The following is a 21,905-nucleotide window of genomic DNA, read 5'->3' on the forward strand; positions in this document are numbered from 1 at the left end:
TTGTGTTCATAATCAAGATATATTACCTGTTTTCATCGATCTGCTTTAAAATATATAACATAGGTAAGCTGTATTATCTAACTACTGCCATCCTTCATCAGCCTAGCTGCCTAAAGTTTAAAATATATGATATAGAGAAGAAATACTATCTACTTGTTTGTCAGTCTAACTGAAAATATAACATGCGTAAGAAGTATCATCTAACTACCTCCATCAGCTCAGCTGAAAATATATTTTTTCTTTTAAACACCAGAATGGTTGGCATTAATAAACTAAAAGAAATCAAATTAAAGAACAACATCCTGTGTCAAATCAACCAAAGTATAAATAATAGAGAGTAAAAGGTTTACAAGTTATCTTTTTTTTTTTAACTGTAACACTTACTGTAGAAATAATTTAGCTTCTTAAAGTTTTATAGTTCTATGTTGTAATTGTCAGATACTTTGTGAAATACAAATTTCACTGAAACGCTTCAATATTTATTATCAATTATATCACGAAATACATCTTTTTTATTCAATAGACAAGGCAACCTGTGTTTATAAAACTACTTCAGGGTGTATACCGATTGTCCCAATGTTTGTGGCTGAACGGTGTGCAACGATATAATGTTGAAAATTGCATCAAAACTCTTGCTGATATTGGTGAGATATTTTTCGTTTATACACATCTTTTCCTTTGCTGTTAATACCTAGAATGTTACCATATAAATATATAACTATGCTAAGGTATGACTATAATACCAAGTTACTCTGTTACTATCTGTGATATTAGTATACCATGCTAGTACTATCCAACTATATTATCTATGTCTAGTGCTTGTACAAAAATATGCCAGTATGGTACTATCCAATCATTACCATTCCACTGTTACTGACTAGCACATCACTACACCAGTATGTTGCTGTTCGACTATATTACTATTTCTCTCTATTACTATCTGTAGTGTTAGTATACTACTATGATACTATACAATTATATTACAGTCTATGTCCAACATATATATCACTACACCAATTTAGTGCTGCATAAGTACATCACTGAACTGTTCAGTAATGTACTTATGCAACACTTCCATCTTTATTCAGTCAATGAGACAGTTTTTATTTTTCACATTCTTTACAAACATAATTGTATTATTTTCATGGCATACTTTGTTATACATTGCTTCAGATCTGTGTGCTGTGCTTCACTATTTAAGAACTACTGAAATAGAATGCCAGTATACTGCTATAAATTACACCTCTCTACCACTGTACTACTCTCTGTTTGCTACTCTATCACTCTTGTATATTGCTATATAACTATGTTAGCATGGCAGTATTACTATGTCACTGGGCTATTTGTTATCTTCTACATTATATATCACTACATTGTATATAGCTTTATAACCACTTTGTATCACAATGTCATAAATACGTATATCACTATCTCACCATATCTCATATGATAATGCTGCATTATCATTTTACGATTACGAAGTAGTATCAAAAAGTTCTCAGATTAGTTATGTTTAATGAAGTTTTATCATCATCTCCTTTGAAATAGTCACCTTGTGCAGCAATACACCGGTCCCAGTGTTCCTGCCACTTTTGGAATCTGGCCTGGAAGTCATTTTCCGTAAGCAAGCCAAGGACCTTCTGCAATTCACTCTGGATCGGGACAGTGGTGTTAAAACAGAAACCTTTGAGCTGCATTTGCATCTTGGAGAAGAGATGGAAGTTTGCAGGTGCTAAATCTGGTGACCAGGGTGGGTGCAGAAGAAATACCAAGTTGTTTTTGGTGAAAAACTTATGAGTGAGGAGCGTTCAGTGTCAGGGTGCATTGTTGTCATGAACAATCTGATTATTTACACTCCACAGATCTGGTTGCTTTTGTCGAATGTCCTCCCTTAAATGCTTTAAAATGTCATTGATTGTCCTTCGACAATCTTCATGCACAAGCTGATAAATTTTCTCCACATTTCCAAGGATGACGCTCATGGCAGGTCTTCCAGGGACATTCTTCCACTTTTGAAGTGCCCACGCCACTCAAAACATTGCATACAACCCGTTGCCTCATCGCTGTAAGCTTGCCGAAGCATGCTCAATGTCTCTGTTGCAGACTTCCCAAGTTTAATGCAAAATTTCACGTTGGCTCTTTGTTCCAACTTCCTGTCCGTGACAAAATTGCAGACTACAGCATACATGTGATCACAAAAACACAAATTTCACAACTTGTGATGTAAACATGGCAATATCACTCGGCACACTGCCTCATGAAGGTCACTGCTAGCTCTCACTGTGCATGTAATTGTGTGCTGCCATCTGTAGGCATGCTACAGAACTAATCTGGAAACATTTTGATACCACCTTGTATGTTGCTATATTACTAAGTTGTTATATCTCTATATTATCAGGCTATTATGTACCTATGTTGCTATATCATTATAATACATTATTACTACGTCACTAAGCAACAAAGTCTCTGTCCAATGCTATTGCATCACTATATTTATATATTGTAAATATCATGTCATCTAATGTAGCTTCAGGTAAACCCATGTGAATGAAATTGGCTAAGTGAAAACTAAGGAAATCCGTCAGATGGACTATTCCTGATATCGGATGGTAGACTTAATCTTTCATTCATTTTAACACTATCATCTTTCTCTTGAATACCTTCAGCTGAGTATACTCTCTTACAAGTATTCAGAACAAGTCTCCATCATCATCATCATCATCATCATCATCATCATCATCATCATCATCATCATCGTTCAACGTCTGTTGTCCATGCTGGCATGGGTTGGACCATTTGACCAGAGCTGGCAAGCTTGAAGGGCTGTACCAGGCTCCAGTCTGATTTGGCATGGTTTCTATGGCTGTATGTCACAGAGTGTGCCAGGTGCTTTTACATGGCACTGCACAGGTGCTTTTATGTGATACCACATGGGTGCTTTTACATGGCTTTTTACATGACACCGGCACAGGACTCTTGCTGGTCAATCCTCACCACCAGGGAGACTGGTTTTAACACTTCTGCTGCATGATGCTAATTCTATATTTTGATGTGTTGCTTCCTGCTTCAGCAAAACATGAATCATAGTTTTTCCCTCCCTTCAGTCTCAGAGGTCTGAAAACTTCATTCCTCTGATAAGGCCATAAATTTCTTTACTTTAAAAAACAAAATATATAAATATGTTCATGTCACTCTGTTACTATGATACAATATCACTCAGTCCTGATGGTACTATGTTCCTATGTTACTATACCACAATGCTAGTGTATCAGTATGGCATTATACCGCCACTATGACTGCACTATATTGCTACATCACTATTTTACCATATACCACTGCCATTATGTCATGACACGGCAATCAACCAACCTCTATTATGCCTCTAAGCCTCTATTGAAAATACTTATGAAATCTGAAATTTCTGTACTAGTTATTGCTAATTATAACTATATTATTATATTATTACGGTAAGTTATCAACCACCACCCATCTTTTATTTTCTCACTTAGACCATATTACAGACAATGTAAGCTTTCACTGATTAAAATAAAGGACTACCCATCCACCTTTCTTATTAATTTTTCACACCTTTTTCTACTGATTTTTGTTACAGCAAAGAACCGGAGCATTGCAATTCCTGTTGATTTAGCCACACAAGTAAAGAATTTGTTTGAGAAGTCTCAGATTGTCATGAAACACACCAAGCATTGGATAGCTACTGGCAGAAAACGAGAGTCTCTTCATTCAAGTACTGTGTCCCGTGATTATAGAGTCATCATTGAAGGTTTACAGGTGAGTGAGTTCCTGACCTTCTCATATGTATCGTTAGTCACTTTTTGCAAATATTCCTTGCTTCAGTTCTGTTTTGCGTTTTATTTCTTATTTATTTATCCAGTATTTTTATACCCATGGTTATATTTTTATTATACTTATTACACCTGAGTATTCTGCCTACTGCTTGTCATGAAAGCTGTTTTTCTTCCATCAGCAAAATTATGGCAAACAGAGTTAAGTATTCTGCACAAAAGGTATAAGATTTAAACTTATAACTATATGAAGATATTCTTTGATACCTTGGCCATAGTCAGGTGACTTTTTAGTTTTCTATATTTACTTTAATGTCTTTTGTTATCTGCTATTATTCATTTTCTCTGCTGGTTAGTTAAGGATTGGCTGAATTTGATTTTGGTACTAGAAATTTACAAATAGGTTGTTTGAGTGTATTACATCTTGAGACAGTGTGTATTACAATATCTTGTTCAAGAGCAACAAAAGCAGTATTAATGATCAAATATGAAATTCTGATTAATAATCTAAACCTTTAATCGATGACTATCATCAATTGAAAACATTTTTTCACTATACCAGTAGACTTTCAAAATATTTATATCTGTGTATGCAAAAATGTCTACCCTGGGTGAGAAGTATAAAAGACAAAAACCAGACACAAACACATAAAATTTAAAAAACAGGGCATTAACAAAAGAATTTTTTTTTTCTTTATTGTCAAATGAAAATAAGAAGTAGATTGTCTAAGAACAAGAGTTCATATAAACAGAATGGAAAAAGGAAGAGATTAGCATGAACAGTCATTACAAAACAAAATAGTAAAACAAGGCCTAAATGAAATGATTCCTTTCATTTGATGTCAACTAAACATTTTCCTTGGTTTTGAACACCTTCTGATGAGACTATGTTTAGCAGTGTTTGATAGCAACTGTGGCTATTATGACACTATCATTGATAGATATTACAGAACATGACGATAAAATAAGCAAATGAGGATGAAGCACAAGACATGTGAATAGTCTTTTGACACAAGAAGGACAAACAAGAAGTGTAAATATTCTTATGACCAAGACAGAACAAGTGTCAAGAGAAAAATATAGTGAAACCTTTCACCGAGGGAATAGAAAATAACAGAAAAGAGAAGACATCTGAACTGGGTGGTGTTCAAACAGTTAATGACAGAAAGCTGGAAGAAAAAATAGGAAGAGAGAAGTGAGTTGCCTTATTTGCAAATACAATCCTGAATAGGGGCAAAACTTAAACAAAACTGACATAAAAAATTTGACTCTACTTTTAGTATTGAGTCTTCTCATCAGTAAATGTACTATTATCATTCTTAAGATTGCTTTAAAAGGATAACTTTCTTGAAGTGATTACAACTGAGATGCATTTCATCATGCCATACCAGTTTTATGTTGTGTGCCTCTGCCAACAACATCAATGGAATTGAGTGGTCTTTGTCATCTGCTAGAATGTCAAAATCTCAAAAATATGGCATTCAATATGGTCTGGTCTTGAACACAGTAGCTATGGCCAGCAAGGCCTGCCTTGCATTGAGCAACAATAGCAGAGGTGATTGGAATATGTCTATAAATCTTCTCTTTAGCCTTGTATTCATGCTATGAAATGTTTTATAACCCTCAAGAGAAACTTGTATCATATGATGTGATTCCAGCTATTCCAGACCTGCTGAAATGGACTGAACTTCTCATATGGCTATTTGCTTGCATGCATGCACACACACACACACACACACACACACACACACACACACACACACACACACACACACACATGTAAAATGGGTGTACATAAATGCATCTACACATATTTCTATGCATTATGAGTAAGATGAAATCTTTGAATTAATACCTAGATTGAAACTGCTCTCATCTATAAACTTACTATACATTAAAAAAAAAAAAATGGTAAGCATGGGTTTATTAACCTTTCATGCAGAAATGACATCTTTTAAATTACAGGAAATTGTAGCTCTTCTGGAAGAACAGCTGAAACCTTTAGTCCAAGCTGAGATGTCTGTGCTTGTTGACGTCCTTCACCATCCCGAGCTCTTGTTTGTTCATGGAACAGAAGCTCGTATCAAATGTGAAAGTGGAGGTTTTATTTCTAGGTATGTTTCTGATTCTGTCATTTTTCTTTTATCAATCTCTTAACATATTTATATTCATATAACTTTATTTCTATTTGTTCATCTACAGCTATATATGTGTCTAGTTATCAGTTTCTATGTGGCTATCTCTATCAGTCATGCACCATTTTAAAAAAAATTGCCAAGAATTTCTACATGGTAGTACAATTTTAATTGTTGTTTAACCCCAGCTCAATTGTTATTCAGAGAATATATAAACATATTCATTCCAGCTATGAACATCCTAACTTTCTTTCAGATATAGTATATCTAGGGCCATATCCTATGTGTTCTGCCTCCTTTTTAGGACAATATAGTATGGTTTGAGGAAAATTTGACTGCCATTTCTAGCAGATTGATTAACCACATAGAGGTGTCATAGTTAGCTTGCAGTTTTGATAGATACGTTTGAGAATGTAGTGTAAGTATTTCAGTGAATGATTCATTTCGTTGTTTGACCTTCATCTTACTTCCATACACAACACAAGGTTTTCAATGAAATCTCATTTGTGTGGTGTATTTATTTTAATAGTTTAATCAAAGAAACAAGGGCATAATACCTTTTGCTGGGTCTCTGTGAGGGTTAGGGAAAAGAGGAAAATATCCTCACACCAGAGACCTTACCAAAATCTTGCAGCTGAGTAGAGATACCCAAAGGCCAAGTGATGCTGTTAAATTGGCCAATGGATTAAGTTTACCACACAAGAATTGGAACAGTTCCTCATACAAGCTTCTACACACTTTACCTCTACAATGTTTTACTTGTAGAACTTTGGTTGACCTGAGAATATCATACAAGACACTTACCCAAGTTGCTGTATAGTAGCATTGAACTCAGAACCAATTGGTTGCAAAACAATTTGTTTTACTTGTAAGTTTTCAATAGATTGAATCAACAGCCAAGCTTCAGTTCCTAATTAGCACTGCTTCTATAGTGATATCGATTAAGTGACGTCCTATAATTTAATAAGCATGAGAGAAAAAGGGGGTCACTATTGTGTACGTAATGACAAGAAAATAAGAATTTGCGAGATGTTTGTAATACGTCATAACATATTTATTACTAGAGGTAATGCGTTAACATATAAGGTTAATTGAAGGAAAGCTTGTAACATCACATGAACATCTTTTTTTGCAGCCACATCTCCATGTAAATAAGGCAAATGTACGTGCGTGCAAGTGCATATGCGAGTGGCCTGACTCAATGCTTGTCTTTGAATCGATGTATGGCGCAAATTTAGAAATATATTCCTTTATATAAGAGATGAACTGGAAGCTTTTAGAATGTTCAAGAACTTTCTAGAAGGTTGAGGGAGATTACTCTCGTTAAATCCCTTTTTCGTTTTGCTTTCCTGTTTGACTTCCAAGGTTCACCACACTTCTCTTTTATTAATATTTATAAGGAAAGCTTTTAATGTCGCAGAATCCTTTTGTTTTTAACAAACAAAATGTATCTGATATTAACGTGTATTAAATTGTTTTAGGTTATTTCTAGTTGAATGCTATTATTTATGGAGATCAAATTGATCATACATTTTACACTTCTGTTTCAGTTGGTTTTGGTTGTCAATAAAATGTTTCTCCATTTACATATATATCCTCTGTCCAATACCAATTTAGTCTTGTAACAAGAATTGTAACAAGAATAGGACAAAAATCTCTAATTGGAGCCAAACTGGCCCATCTCTAATTAGTTCATTTTTGTTAGTAAAGTGTTTCTCAAAGCATGTAGACATTAGAGGAATATGTATCAATTAAACAAACTAAAACCAGAAAGTTGGATCCAGTTTAGTTCATTACTGATCCACAGTCAATTATCCAAAAAATCACATTGACCGCTTATTATAATTTTTCAGACTGATCAAGCACACAGAACGTTTACTGGAGGAGAAAGAGGAAAGATTATGTATCAAGGTACTTCAAACTTTGAAAAAAATGATGACTGTCGATATTGATTATGGGGAAAAGGTAACAATATGTTTTATATTATTTATCTATTTTACATAGTCAGCAATATATCATTTTTTTTTTGTTTTTTCAACATACCAAAGTATCCATGAAACATTCCATACTTTATGGTATACAAAATACCAGGAATGATGGACTATTGCATTGCAAATCTTATTATCTTGGATGATTCCATCAGCATACTATGTCAGCTAAAGCCATTTTTAAAAGTCTTCAATTGCCTTTATTAGTCACTTATATTGTCTATATATGTCTGGAAAACAATTACATTACTAACACATACTGTCTGTCAAAAAACTTATATAGACTTTGATTTTGTATAGACTGAGAATTAATAATTTTTCATCACTTTCTTCTTTATTTAGGAATTAAGGTATGTTATACACATTCGGTATATAGCCATAAGATTCATATTTCATGTTCTTTTTTCAGTGTGCTCAAAATTATACATTTAATCAGCCATAACTCTACTACTGTCATTTTCTTTCCTTGGATGGTCTTATATCATGTTCAAATTTCTTTGAATGACTGAACAGTATTTTTACAAAGTAAAGTCGATATAGAATCGATGAGTATAGTTTTCAAACAATATTGATTTCAATTTAAAGTCAATTATATTTAATAATCTCAATTGTTGACAATAAAATTGTACTTAATCTATTAGCAATAGAAATTGTGAAGGAGCTTTTTACTCAAGCATTTCATCATTACAGGAGCTTAAGTTTGAATATATCTTACAATTTATTTATCATATTTGATAGCAATTTCAGGTTAATGGTGGTGGGTGTATTTAGAAAGCTCTGCTTAACCAAAATAGTAGCTTGAAATAATAACCGATATAAAATAGCTGGTGACAGGAATAATAGCCAATTTAATAATAGCTGGTGACATGCATATCCTGAAGATGCAGTTTGATTAATTGGTTGTCAAGTCACAAGTACAGTTTTGTATTTTGTGCCTGGTCAGCAACAATTGAGTTGACCTGTGATTACAGATGTTTCAGCTGTGACTATCCTACATTTCATTCAGATTATACCTCAGACAATATTTTATCCAATGTGTCCTGCCTTTTTAAAGATAGCAGGTTACAATATATGGAAGAATTTGGTATTTCTAGCAGGACCAATAACTATTTAGAGCCTCCCACATTAGCTCATAACAAGTAATTATAAGTGCGGTCGGAGTTCTTTCGTTTTTGTTGAGCTGCATCTAAAATCATCAAACATGTCACCCCTAATATGTATTTGTCAAAGAATTAACTAAATCTCTAGTAATATTCTAAGGGTGATTCAATTGCTGATGGATGTAATGTAGAGATTCATTGAGTTTATGAAAAGGATAATATAGAGAACTTAATTATGTCTAGCTCAGTGCTGAGGAAGTTGGCTTGGGTCAGATTTATTTAATGGTAATATGTAAAACCTTGTTTCTAAGCCTATTAGTCATATGTAGGTTGGACTCGTATAATTTTAGTTGTCTATCAATGTAGCACAAACCTTCACCTATACCCATGAAATGGGTCCTCAGGCTGTGTAGAATACGCAATCTAATATGATCACTAAGTTCCACAGAGCCATTTGCCCACATGCTAAATGGATCCAAATAGATCCATAGTGAAGTACCATGATTTTTCTAGCATGTAAAATGATTTCAATGTCACCATCATATGTAGAAGTGAAGGGTTTGGCACTTGTATGCTCCATTAATTAATGATTCATTAATAAGTGCATAGTAGTTCTCTAATGCACTTATAACTGAACTCAAGATTATCAAAGCACTTATTTGAATAATACAATTTAATATAAATTTGATTGTGATATGAAGGGTGATATTAAAAAAATGTGAAGGTATGTTATACACATTCGGTATATAGCCATAAGATTCATATTTCATGTTCTTTTTTCAGTGTGCTCAAAATTATACATTTAATCATGCAAGATTTCATTAATACTTAGAAAATATATGAAAGCTGTGTGTGAATATACATGTGTGAAAATCTCTGGAAACCTAGAAGGCAATGCACAAAGGTGAATGAAAGATGATTGGTATGTTGTGTAGAAGAGGGAGAATTATATTTTGTGAAGTGGGTAAAGCTAACAGTGATTGAAAAATGCTGAATGAGCCTGTGTAGGACAACAGTTTTGAAAGGTAGTTTTTTAAAATTGTTATTGTATGATTTTATTGTAATATTGTCTTAGTGTAGTGCAACTCTTTATTATCAATTTCTCATGATTATTAGAAGAATTTTTATTAATTCTAATGTGCTGCCATCATTTGTTTTTTACCTTGATTATCACTTGAGGCACAATGAATAATTAATTCTTCATCCTTCATTAAATAGTCCCTAAGTCTTTAGTGATATTTTATATTCATTTTTACTAACATATCCATGTGATTAAAAATGATGATAGTTTTACTAATGATGAAAAATAGTGCATCCACTGAAAACTGTGAGAAACCATTGATAAATTTCTTACCTAAAGGCTATGCACTTTTTATTAAAGGGAAAAATATAATAATTAACTTGCGTGCATAAGCAAAAGCAGGGTATTGTAGTTGCTCATCTTTGTGTGTTTGCAAAATTACTAGAAAATGGCTGAACGGATTTTCACCAAATTTAGCAGAAATACTCATCAGGTGAGTGGCTCGAACTCATTATTTTGGTTTGATTATCTTCAAAACCAGCAGACGAATGAATCAAAATGTTTTTTTTTTTTCCTTTGTTTACATCTTCATAAACGATAAACCGGAGAAATAACTCTTGATGTCATTTTGTTGAAATATGAATTCATCTGAGAATATATTTTTTAAATGAAATTTTATTTTATCCTTGTGTGCTCACAAGGTATGCATTGCCCCTCTGACACCTTTTTTTTTTTTGCATTCATAAATTCTTTTACATCTATGAAATTTTGGCAACACTATAATTTAGTGCTCTTCCAAATTTGTTTCCTCACAATTTTCTAATAGATGCACATTTTTCAATGAAATTTTGCAGAGATATATTTTCAAGGGTGTAGATTCTGATTATACTGATAAAAATTCTTTTAAAAAAAGTATTTTTTTAGGTGTTTTGGACCATTCCCTGCTTATTTGATTTTATTTCCTCATAACTCTATTTGAAATGCTTATTGTTTTGTCATTATGCAGAGATACATTTGCAAGAGTACTGAGTGTGTAATGCTACTGTTTCAAACATTAGAATGCTGAAAAAATGTGAAAAATACTAAATTACACAAATTGGTTATAACAAAAGTAGGGTGGTGCGAATGATCAAAAAATCCTAGATAAAATTATATTCATGTTCCCCTCTTTAGTTTTATTAGAGAGATGTGGTCACCCTTTGTTAGCAATAACTTTCCACAGCCCATCACTTTGACAGAGCTGCAATTCTGGATCAAACAAAGATTCAAACTGGACACTAGGCATCTTAGATGTTCCCAGACACTCACAACCCTTACCATCTGTGGATTGCAGCTGGAAGAGCTTCTACATTAATAGTTTACAGCAGACTAGTGCTGAGAAGGAAAGCTCAGAGTTTCTTGGAGAAAATTCAGGGTATCAATGAGAATGTATTGGATGGTCTATTCTGGAAGATTTTCTGTGCTCAGAAACTATAGATGAGTTTTAGAAATCGTTGAACTGACCATGCTACCTAGGGTCATTGCCATTTCAAGATAAACTCAACAGACACAAAAGTCCTATCAATTGGTAAGTCTGAGACACATACAGAGCAATGAAACTATTCTTCATGCATTCAGGTCTAAGCATTACTAACTTTTGTGTTTATGTTGAGCAACTGATGTTATATGTACAAAGGATCCTGTTGTCAACTGAGTTTATCATGAAAATTGGTTCTCTACTTTCCTTTAATCAAGGAAGAAAGGCAATGTTTCCCTTCTCATGGCTGTAAGGAAAGAGATTGTGTCATAGACATGACTGAAAGGACTGAAAACATACACTTTCTTCTTCTACCAAACCTTCATCAATTTTTTTTTTTTTTCCAATTCTGCATGGGAAAGAAAGTGAAGATAGAGAGAAACTATGGGAGGTGGGGGCTCTCTTCTAGTAAATTTGATAAAAGGTTGCTGACGGTATCAGACCCATCACAGGTGAATATACAGCATGCAGTTGTAGATAGGAGAATGCCTACAGATGTGCATTGGTAGCCAAGATGATCTGGGATCTGTGGCTTCATTGAGCAGCTGAAAGTGGTGGCCCTACTCTCTTGAAACTCTATTTCTCACACACACACACACATACACACACACAGTATATACTTTTAAATCATTTTATTTTGTTTGGAGGGGGTTCTTGCATCTATTTTCTATGTAAACCCATTCACCTTTTGTAACTTTCACCCTTCACCTTGGTGACAATTATAATCATCATCATCATTCGTACAAGCTTTCCCCACTCACCACTATTTTACATTACACTTATGATTACTCTTTAGACTTCAGCTCTACTACTATTATTCTTTTTATGGCAACCCCTACCCTCTCCACCCTGCCTTTTTCTTCCGTTTCCCCCTTTATTATATTAGAGTTGTCAAGGTTTTTTAGTTCAAATATAGCATAATGCACATTTAATAACCAACCTGAATGTCTGTATCACTTAGCTTTAGATGTGAGCAAAGAGACACTGTTTGGTCAGATGTAAATAACAGTTCTATTGATAGAAAGTGAAATTCATTTTGTCATAACTGAAACAACATCCCAACTAGTGGCATTTTTTTCCTTCAAGACCAGAAGATACTTTAGACCCCAACAACAGTTACTGATACTTCACAAAGCTCAGCAGAGGCTTTCAGCAAAGTATCGTTTACATATATATGAAAAGGTGTTGCTGCACACACACACACACACACAACCTAGATTGCAATACGTCTCTCAATTTATTAGCATAAAATCACTTACAGATCGACAGACTTGCTGTTTCCTTTGCTCTGCTTTTCTACAACTACTTTTATAAAGGCTTCTGCTCTTCAGTGTAGAGCAACACCTCCTCTTAGACATCTATGACCCACTTTCCTCTCTTCCTCACATCACCCTTGTTATATCCAACCATACTGCTCCTGCACTAACTGTTAGATCCTGTCCTTCCCTTTCCGAATGTGACCCCCACTGGAGCTTCCTCCCTGCTTCTGTCTTTACTGCAAGTTGACTTTCAATGGTTGCAGGCAAACGTTAAGGCACCCATCTCACTCTTTGAAGTGTATGAGTGTGTTTCTGCATGTGTGTGTGTGTGTGTGCATGCGTGTGTGTGCATGCGTGTGTATGTGCTTACAATTGCAAATGAGAAAAAATAGTACTCCATTTATTGAATAGATTTTATGTATATATATATATATATATATATAGCTGATGATTGACTCTAGTTACTTACAGTTTCACTTTAAACCAAGTATCTAGTGTATGAACAATGACTTAATATCATCGCTTAACGTCCGCCTTCCATGCTGGCATGGGTGGGACAATATTGTCAGTGGATCATATATCTGAAAAAGAAGCACACGCACATACATAAACGCATGCATACACACACAAACACAAACACACACACGTCCATCTTGGCTAGTCTTAGTTACAAAACTAAGGGAGACCACTTTCCAGTTATGTACACAAATACATTTTGGTAGAGAGTTGATATATTTTTTGAGTAACTACTTTGCAAGCGAGTGCTGATCTGTTTTCGTTTACTCTTCAGTATTCACCCCTAATGAGTTTCTGAGAGAGACTGAAATGGAGCAGCTCATCTCATATAAATTCTCATATAAATTCAACTAAAATTTTTGTTGAATTTGTTAGCTGTTAATCCAATTTCCCTAGACAACTGGTTAATTGAATAATAATTAAACCTAAGGTGGTGAATTTAAAGACATCTGGTTAGGATTTAGGCTGGCAGTATTCCTGTGCAGAGCGGACCATGAATTCCACAGAAAAAAAAAAAATGGTTTCATTTTTATTTTTGAAGAGGAGGTAACTCTCCTTGCTTTAAAATTAGCAAGGGAGGTAATAGGTGAGCGAACGTAAAAAAATACATGGTAGAATGTTGAATTTTGGAAGTATGCATACGTTGATATATGTAAGAATCGAGTGTGGGTTGAAGGGGATACCACATATTACCAAGTGAGATGTAATATATGATAACATATGTAAAGCATAAAGCTCACTGATAGGTCAGTATGGTGTGGAAACCCCAGCAGGATTGGAAATACAATCTGAGAAAGGGTAGAAACACTTCTCTTAGAGAAGACAAGTCATCTGTATTTGGAGAAGAGGGAGGTGCCACCAATTTATGCAGACACTGATATGAACCTACAACCTCTTTCAGGCTGTGAATTTTGGATAAATATTTCGTTGTATGAGTACTTGCATGCATGTTTGGTAGTACATGTGAAAGAATGATTGCATGAATTTTGAATTAAAGTATATATGTTAACATACACACACGTCATCCAATTAATTTCATCCAAATTATTTCATTTAATTTTATCTTAATTTCAAATATATTAAGTTACATCTTTATAACAGATTCAGTTTGTAGTTGGTGGTGTTATTTTTGAAAAGTAACAGTTATCACCTCAACATGTTTGTTCCATACAGAACACTGTTACTACTCCTTTTAACTCCAGGAGGACATCTCCTCCAGCTGGTTAACAACACACTATCTGTGTCTGTTATATTGCAAACAAGGGAGTGAACAACTCCCATCTAGCGTTGACAGGAACTAATACACCAGCTGGAGGAGATGTCCTCTTTTGGTTAAAAGGAGTAGTAACAGTGTTCTGTATGGAACAACCATGTTGAGGTGGTAACAACCATTACTTTTCAGTAGAGTTACTACTTGCATCTCGTATAGAGATTTTAGAACTAGCTACTTGGCTTACTGGTATTTTTTTAAATTTTTTTATATATACCTAATACCTGTGAGTTGTGTTATAGTGAATCATTTGGAGAGAGCTAAACTCTGCAGCCTGATTTAACCTTGATAATGTACTTGATGATAAATTCCTTGCAGATACCTAAATGCCCAGCTGATCACATAGTATCTTCATATTCTTCTTATAATAATTCGTAAAATTTGTGTAAAATTTAATTTCATTATGAATTCTATTTATTGAATGATAAGTGGATTAAATTTCTGTGATAGAAAAACCATTTATTTATTATATGATGCTGAAGTTTTTATTTTATTCTTTTAAATAAGACTGGTTGTCCTTTTGTGATATTGGGCTCAACAGCTGAATTTAGATGCACCACTTTGTCAAAGTGAATAAAATTTCTTAGAATTATGTGTGTTTGTTTACTATGTCTTAACAAAGGATATTTATTGTTAGTGGGTATATGACCAAACCAAACTATTTCCCTTTTAATATTGCAGTTATTTTAATGAAATGTCAATAGAATTTCCTCATCTTTAGTATCCTTGGATGACAACTTTAACTCTGACACCACTGCTCATTATTACTTTTAAATTAATTTACCAATATTGTTTAAAATAATGTATTTCAAAACCTCTTTACATAAATTAAATTTGCTTGGTTTACACCTATCTCGTCTGCAATATACGAATGGCATGACAAATTTAGATTAATATACAATGGCATGGTTTAATATATATAAAGATGACTTAACATAGATCAAGTTGACTTCATGTGTATTCACTTAGATTAATACTTATTGAAATGGCTCAATGATTCAAATTATTTTGTAAGTACTATGAGATTTGGCATTTATTAGAATGGTTTAACATACACAAAGACAGTAATTTCCAGACTGTCAACTTCATTTTTAGAGTGTATATATTACAATATACACATGCGCGTACACACACACACAAACACACACACATTAATTCAATTAGTTCAATCATTAACCATCAAGTATCTTATTCCTGAGTATTTACTGGATTTTAACTAGGAATCTTTATAAAAAATTATAATCTTAATAGCAATTTGTAATTACATTAGAATGACCTAAAATAATTTGAACATGTTAGTAAATTACATATGCATGAATTATAAAATGAAAACAAGTTACTATGTGAGACTTGTGCTTGGGTGTTATAGTTTGTAGATAATTACAGTCAGTTGATGCAGAGGTTCTATATGTCTATCCAATCATCTAATTACTGTATTTAGAAAGAGCTGATCTGTCATCAATTAGGCATATTTTCCTTAGATTCAGAGCATTAAGTCTATGGTCTGCATTTTGATGATAATAAAATGTTCTTGGGAAAGATTTGATAATCGCTTTTTTTTTCTTTTTTTTTTCTTTTAGCTGTATTGATCAAGAAGAGTGACTATATAGAAATTTCTATCACTCATTTGTTAAGTTTAATTATACATGACAATAAATGAGCTGTGGATAAAGATTTGTTTCAACTGGAAGACAAAGTAACTGTATATGAGTTATTATATGTAAAATGTGAATAAAAGGTTTAGTTATGAGTTGATAAAGCAAATAGGTTTGGAAAGATGACTATGACAGTATAGAATTGTAATGTATACAAGATGACACTTGTTTACATTTTGCTTCTTCTCACAGAACCGTTTGAGCAAATCACTGATGTTTTATGTTTGCATTTTCCCCTTTTCATTCTATGTCATGTAGTTCTAGGCTTTTGAAGATGTGGAATAAAAATCCACTGCTTGAAATATTACATCTGGTCTTTCCTAAGACTATACAATACAGGTATGTCATTATTTGTGGCCTGAAAGTTGTTTGCAGTGCCTCATCATCATTGGGTGATATTGACTCACATACCCATGTGCACATTAAGAAGTTTTTGTCATTTCATAATCTTGTGTTGTTACCTCTCTAATAGTATTGATGTGTGGTTGCATTGGCAGGATATAGTTTGGTAAACTGTCTAGTGTGGAGGAATATGGCTTAGTGGTTAGGGTGTTGGACTCATGATCATAAGATTGTGGGTTCAGTTCCTGGACTGGGCGACGTGTTGTGTTCTTGAGCAAAACACTTCATTTCATGCTGCCCCTGTCTACTCAGCTGGCAAAAATAAGTTATCCTGTGATGGATTGTCATCTCATCCAGGGTGAAATATGTACGCCATGGAAACTGGGAAACCAGCTATATGAGTTTATACGACTCAGAAAGGATCTTTATTATGTATAAATTATTTAGACATTCTACCAAATTTGTCTATGAAGATGCTCCTTATATCTCTTTCTTTTATTTTAATATGCTGCTTTAGTTTTTGTTAACTGTTTCTGGCTAGAAATTATAAATGGCAAGAAACAAATCCCATGTGTATGTGTGTACAGATTTTATAGTGATATATATTAATTAAACAAGAAAGTATCCAGAAGCTGGAGAAATATTCTTTATTACTCATCATACACTTTTAACACTTTCATTCTTTACAGAATTCTTCAAAAATTGCAGGCTATTGTGCATGTTGCTTTATATGTGTGTGAGAGATGTAAACTGATTGTTGGAAATTGTCAGGAATTCAAATTAAGCTTAATAAATGTTTTGGGCTTGGACAAAAAGTGTGTTTTGAGAGTGCCAGTTAAGCTGTTTGACCTCTTATTTGTTATTTTGAATCCATGTCTATGTGTATGGGTTAATGCTTAAACAAAGGATAAATTAGTTTGCGGGGAAGACTGGTTTTTGAAGCAGTTTGCATAACATCTTTGTCCAAAAGTGCCAGCTGTTCATTAGTTTCAGTATATGTAAAGGGATGTCAGCTGTTTCTTGAAGAAAGAGACCAACAGATTTCTGGAATGACTGCTTTCAGGACAGGACTATCCAGATAGACATATGTTAATTATGCGCATATATCGTCGTTTAATGTCTGTTTTCTATGCTGTGTGTGTGTATAAATTAGTAACAATGTACAGTAAGATCCATGATGGTAGAATCCAAAGAGTATAAAGTTCCAATGCTTATCTGGGTGGAGTGGTGGTAAAGTGGTTCAGGTGAGGTGGCAAATGTCTGAGAAGGTACACACACATATGCCAAACATATATGTGGTTAAGAACTTTGCCTCCCAATAACTTAGTTTTGGGTTCAGTTCCACTGCATGACACCTTCGGCAAGTGTCTTCAACTATAGCCCTGATCTGACCAAAGCTTTATGAGTTGACTTGGTAGATGGAAACTGAAAGAAGTTCACCAAATATATACATATGTGTGTATATATTCAGGTGTGTATAGTATGTACATGGGTGTGCATAAGTGTGTATATGTATATACATGTGTGCATAAGTGTGTATATGTTTGTACCCATTGCAATTGTGGTAGTATTAAATTAAAAATAGTCATCTAACTATTGTACTTAATGCAAATACACAATTGATAAGACTGTTACTGCAGTATTCATCCTGAGATAACATCCTTTATGGATGTACTGCATTAACAAGACACTAAATATTAGGGGGAGATTTCATATATGGCTTCCTGCTAGAATGATAGAGTGCCATTTATGATTAAACATAAATATAGTCTTTCATACAGCATATGTGTGTGTGTGTGTGTGGAGAGAGAGTATATATATATATATATATATATATATATATATATATATATATATATATATATATAAAGAAAGAGAGGAGGTATAAGATGAATAAATATATTTCACCAGTTGACATCCATATAACGATGATCATTTCACAGCCTTTATCATAGAAAAACAATGTATTTTAGTGTTTCATAAATAATAAAGTTTTTTGCATGCCTTTATTAATGTATATAATATAAATTATATAGTACAGATGTATAATTTATAAATTAATACAGGTAAAAAAATAGCTTACTCATCAGATCATGGTTACTTTCATTCATCAACACAATACATATATGTATGTATGTATGTATTGTGTTGATGAATGAAAGTAACCATTATATTCTTTGACCTGATGAGCAAGCATTTTTTACCTCTATTAATTTATATACATACAAATACTGGGATTGATTCATTCGACTAAAAATTCTTCAAGGCAGTGCCCCAGCATGGATGCAATCTAATGATTGATACAAGCAAAAGATGTGTGTGTGTGTGTGTGTGTGTGTGTGTGTGTGTGTGTGTGTGTGTGTGAATGGATTTTAAATTTTGCAACAATTGTTTCTGTAAAAATCTTTATTTACTGTAAGTACAACATGATAGTTTGGATTACATCATACATTTAGTAGTTCTCAGGCTCATCAGATATTATTTAAAATTGGGGTGAACAATGACTTGTTGGAACACCATTTTGTATTTTAAACTTGTTATCTAGTTCAATTCTGAATACTGTACCCTTATTTGAATCCTTATACCATAAATATTCATATTCAATAATTAATTTCTTGCCTCACATATAACTTAGGCAACCTGATATTACTGTAGTGACTATGAATAATCTAAATACTGAGGCCATGCCATAACTCATATATGATAATGAACAATATAGTTTAATACAATAATTTTAGCTGTTAATCAAATATTGAAATCTTCATAATAACTGTCTTATTCACATCTAACCACTCAATATAATCTTTAAAGAGATTTGCTCTCGTATTAAGATCACATTATACCAAAATAAATATGTCAAATATTAAATATTTATAACTAAGTATATTAATTTTAGTATTTGAGGTGTTTGTACTTGCTATCCTCTTACCTTTTTTGTTTACATTGTTTTAGTCATCACTTTTTGATGACAAGAAACAAGCACACATACTCATGCATACATAATCACCTTCCACACACACACACACACACTATAACTATACAGAATATTTCTTACTTCACATGAACTGAGATGGTTTGCATATTGATCTGAGTTTGGTAAAGATTAAGAAATTATTAATACACTAACATAAGCATGAAAATGATTATGTTCTATATATCAAAATATATTTGTTTGTTTAAAGTATAGATTTAATGTGAAATGAACCCTGGAGTATTTTCATGCTGTGTATTTGTTGTGTGTGTGTGTGTGTGTGTTTGTGTGTGTGTGCATACATACACAGCTTTTCGCTGTCGGATCATTTGACTGTATATTAAGATGTTTTCTCTAATGTTAACCAAATATGGTTAGCACTTACTTTTTGTCAAGCAAAATGAAACAAGGAAAGCTATGTTCCTTACTCAAATGTATGCTATAATGATTGTTGTAAGATTTAAATTTATGATTATGCAATGTGTTTCTCAACATCTCAAACTTTCAGCTATTATTATGCTCTTGTAAAATGAATATATATTTAATGTATGTGAATATGTGTTTGTGTATGTCTATAGATGTTTTTCAGCAACAATTTGGTGACACATCACTTCTACGCTTCTCTAAACTTTCACTTGTGAGACTGGGAAAGGATTGTAGTGCTTGGGGAATCCTTGAAACTCCAACAAACCACTGTATATCATCCTTTGTAAATTGATAAAATCTTACCTTATTATGAATGTCTTGTGTGTGCGTGTGTGTGTATGTGTGTGTGTGTAAGATGTGAGGTTATATTAGATATAATTGTTTCATTAAATATGTTTCCTTGATTTAAGGAATCAATGTCACGTTTCTAGTGCAACCACTAAACTGCTTCTGTAAAAAATGTTGTTTTCATTAGCTGTTTCATTATTCCAATGCCATGCATGTGGAAAGGATTTAGTATTTTTTTTTTTTGTCAATTTCAAAAACACTCAATTGAACTGTTGTATTAGTGTCCCTTTATCCCTTATCTTCCCAACCTAGTCATTACCTATCCTATCCTTCAAACTAATAAACTGTTATACACCTTTCCTTTGCTGCCCATCGTAAGGTGGACCTGAAGGCACTTAATAAGACAGAGCTTGATGACCACAGACGGGTAAGCTATTGTTGTGTGTTAGCCTACTTTTGGATGCATGCTATAATCCTCCCAAATGTTATTTTATTGTTAATGTTTGTTTTGTTTTTTTGTTTTTCATTTCCCCCTTACAATCTTCTATGTAAATCTATTGCTGCATCTTTCTTAATTATCCCATGCTTATTTATCAAATTAGTCAATTACACACCTGACTCCATCTGCCAGTTCTATAATTTAGCTGAATAGAAACAAAAATTGCTGACTTTCACTTGAGATTAATTTCTACATCTCATCCTATCCCCAGACAGAATATCACTGTTACTAAGTCATAGTTTTTATCATTCAGTCTCAAATTGTTTCAGAAAATTTATTGTAAAAGAGTTTGTGTTTTTTTTTTTTTACGTTTTTTTTTTTTTGTCTTTTCTGTTTTGGATTTTTTGAAGGTCAACACCATTTCATTCAAAAAATGAATCTGTTGCACTGTTTTTTTATTCAGCTTGCAGTCTTGTGAATTCTCACTTTATATTCTTAGCTGAAATTTCCTTCTTCATTTCTTTGCTTTCTTTTCTTCTGAGTTTGATAAATACCGGGCATATATATATATATATATATATATATATATATATATATATATATGAATCATGGTTTGCAATCATTCAAAAGAAAGTAAGAAAATGGTTATAACATATAATACAAAATTATCTGCAAAATATCAAACATATTAAATATATATATATATTTAATATTCAATATTTCATTTATTCAATAAGACATTCAATACTTCATTTCATTTTACTATTTATATTATATATTCCATACTCTATATCCCACATTAATTTTATAAGAATATAAATAAAACATAAAGAACATCATCATCATCATCATCATCGTTTAACGTCCGCTTTCCATGCTAGCATGGGTTGGACGATTTGACTGAGGACTGGTGAAACCGGATGGCAACACCAGGCTCCAGTCTGATTTGGCAGAGTTTCTACAGCTGGATGCCCTTCCTAACGCCAACCACTCAGAGAGTGTAGTGGGTGCTTTTACGTGTCACCCGCACGAAAACGGCCACGCTCGAAATGGTGTCTTTTATGTGCCACCCGCACAAGCCAGTCCAGGGGCACTGGCAACGATCTCGCTCGAAAATCCTACAGGAGCCAGTCAGGCGGTACTGGCAACGGCCACGCTCAAAATGGTGCATCT

At 33.3% G+C, this 21,905-nt stretch overlaps 1 protein-coding gene across 16 annotated transcripts in view; it reads left to right on the forward strand.

Annotated features, from left to right (window-relative positions):
• LOC106882671 (inositol 1,4,5-trisphosphate-gated calcium channel ITPR1) overlaps window positions 1-21,905 on the forward strand; it is a 312,035-nt gene that overhangs the window by 231,909 nt on the left and 58,221 nt on the right. For 13 of the 16 annotated variants that reach the window (XM_089347463.1, XM_089347460.1, XM_089347475.1 and 10 more), the window contains 5 exons: window positions 524-644; window positions 3,614-3,792; window positions 5,772-5,920; window positions 7,795-7,906; window positions 20,673-20,720. In XM_089347463.1, the coding sequence (XP_089203589.1) occupies window positions 524-644; window positions 3,614-3,792; window positions 5,772-5,920; window positions 7,795-7,906; window positions 20,673-20,720 (609 nt within the window). The remainder of the gene's footprint in view (window positions 1-523; window positions 645-3,613; window positions 3,793-5,771; window positions 5,921-7,794; window positions 7,907-20,672; window positions 20,721-21,905) is intronic. The other 3 variants (XM_089347470.1, XM_089347462.1, XM_089347469.1) reach the window with 1 other exon arrangement.

Source organism: Octopus bimaculoides, chromosome 2, assembly GCF_046866305.1.
Source record: "Octopus bimaculoides isolate indiv1 chromosome 2, ASM4686630v1, whole genome shotgun sequence".
Taxonomy (NCBI): domain Eukaryota; kingdom Metazoa; phylum Mollusca; class Cephalopoda; order Octopoda; family Octopodidae; genus Octopus; species Octopus bimaculoides.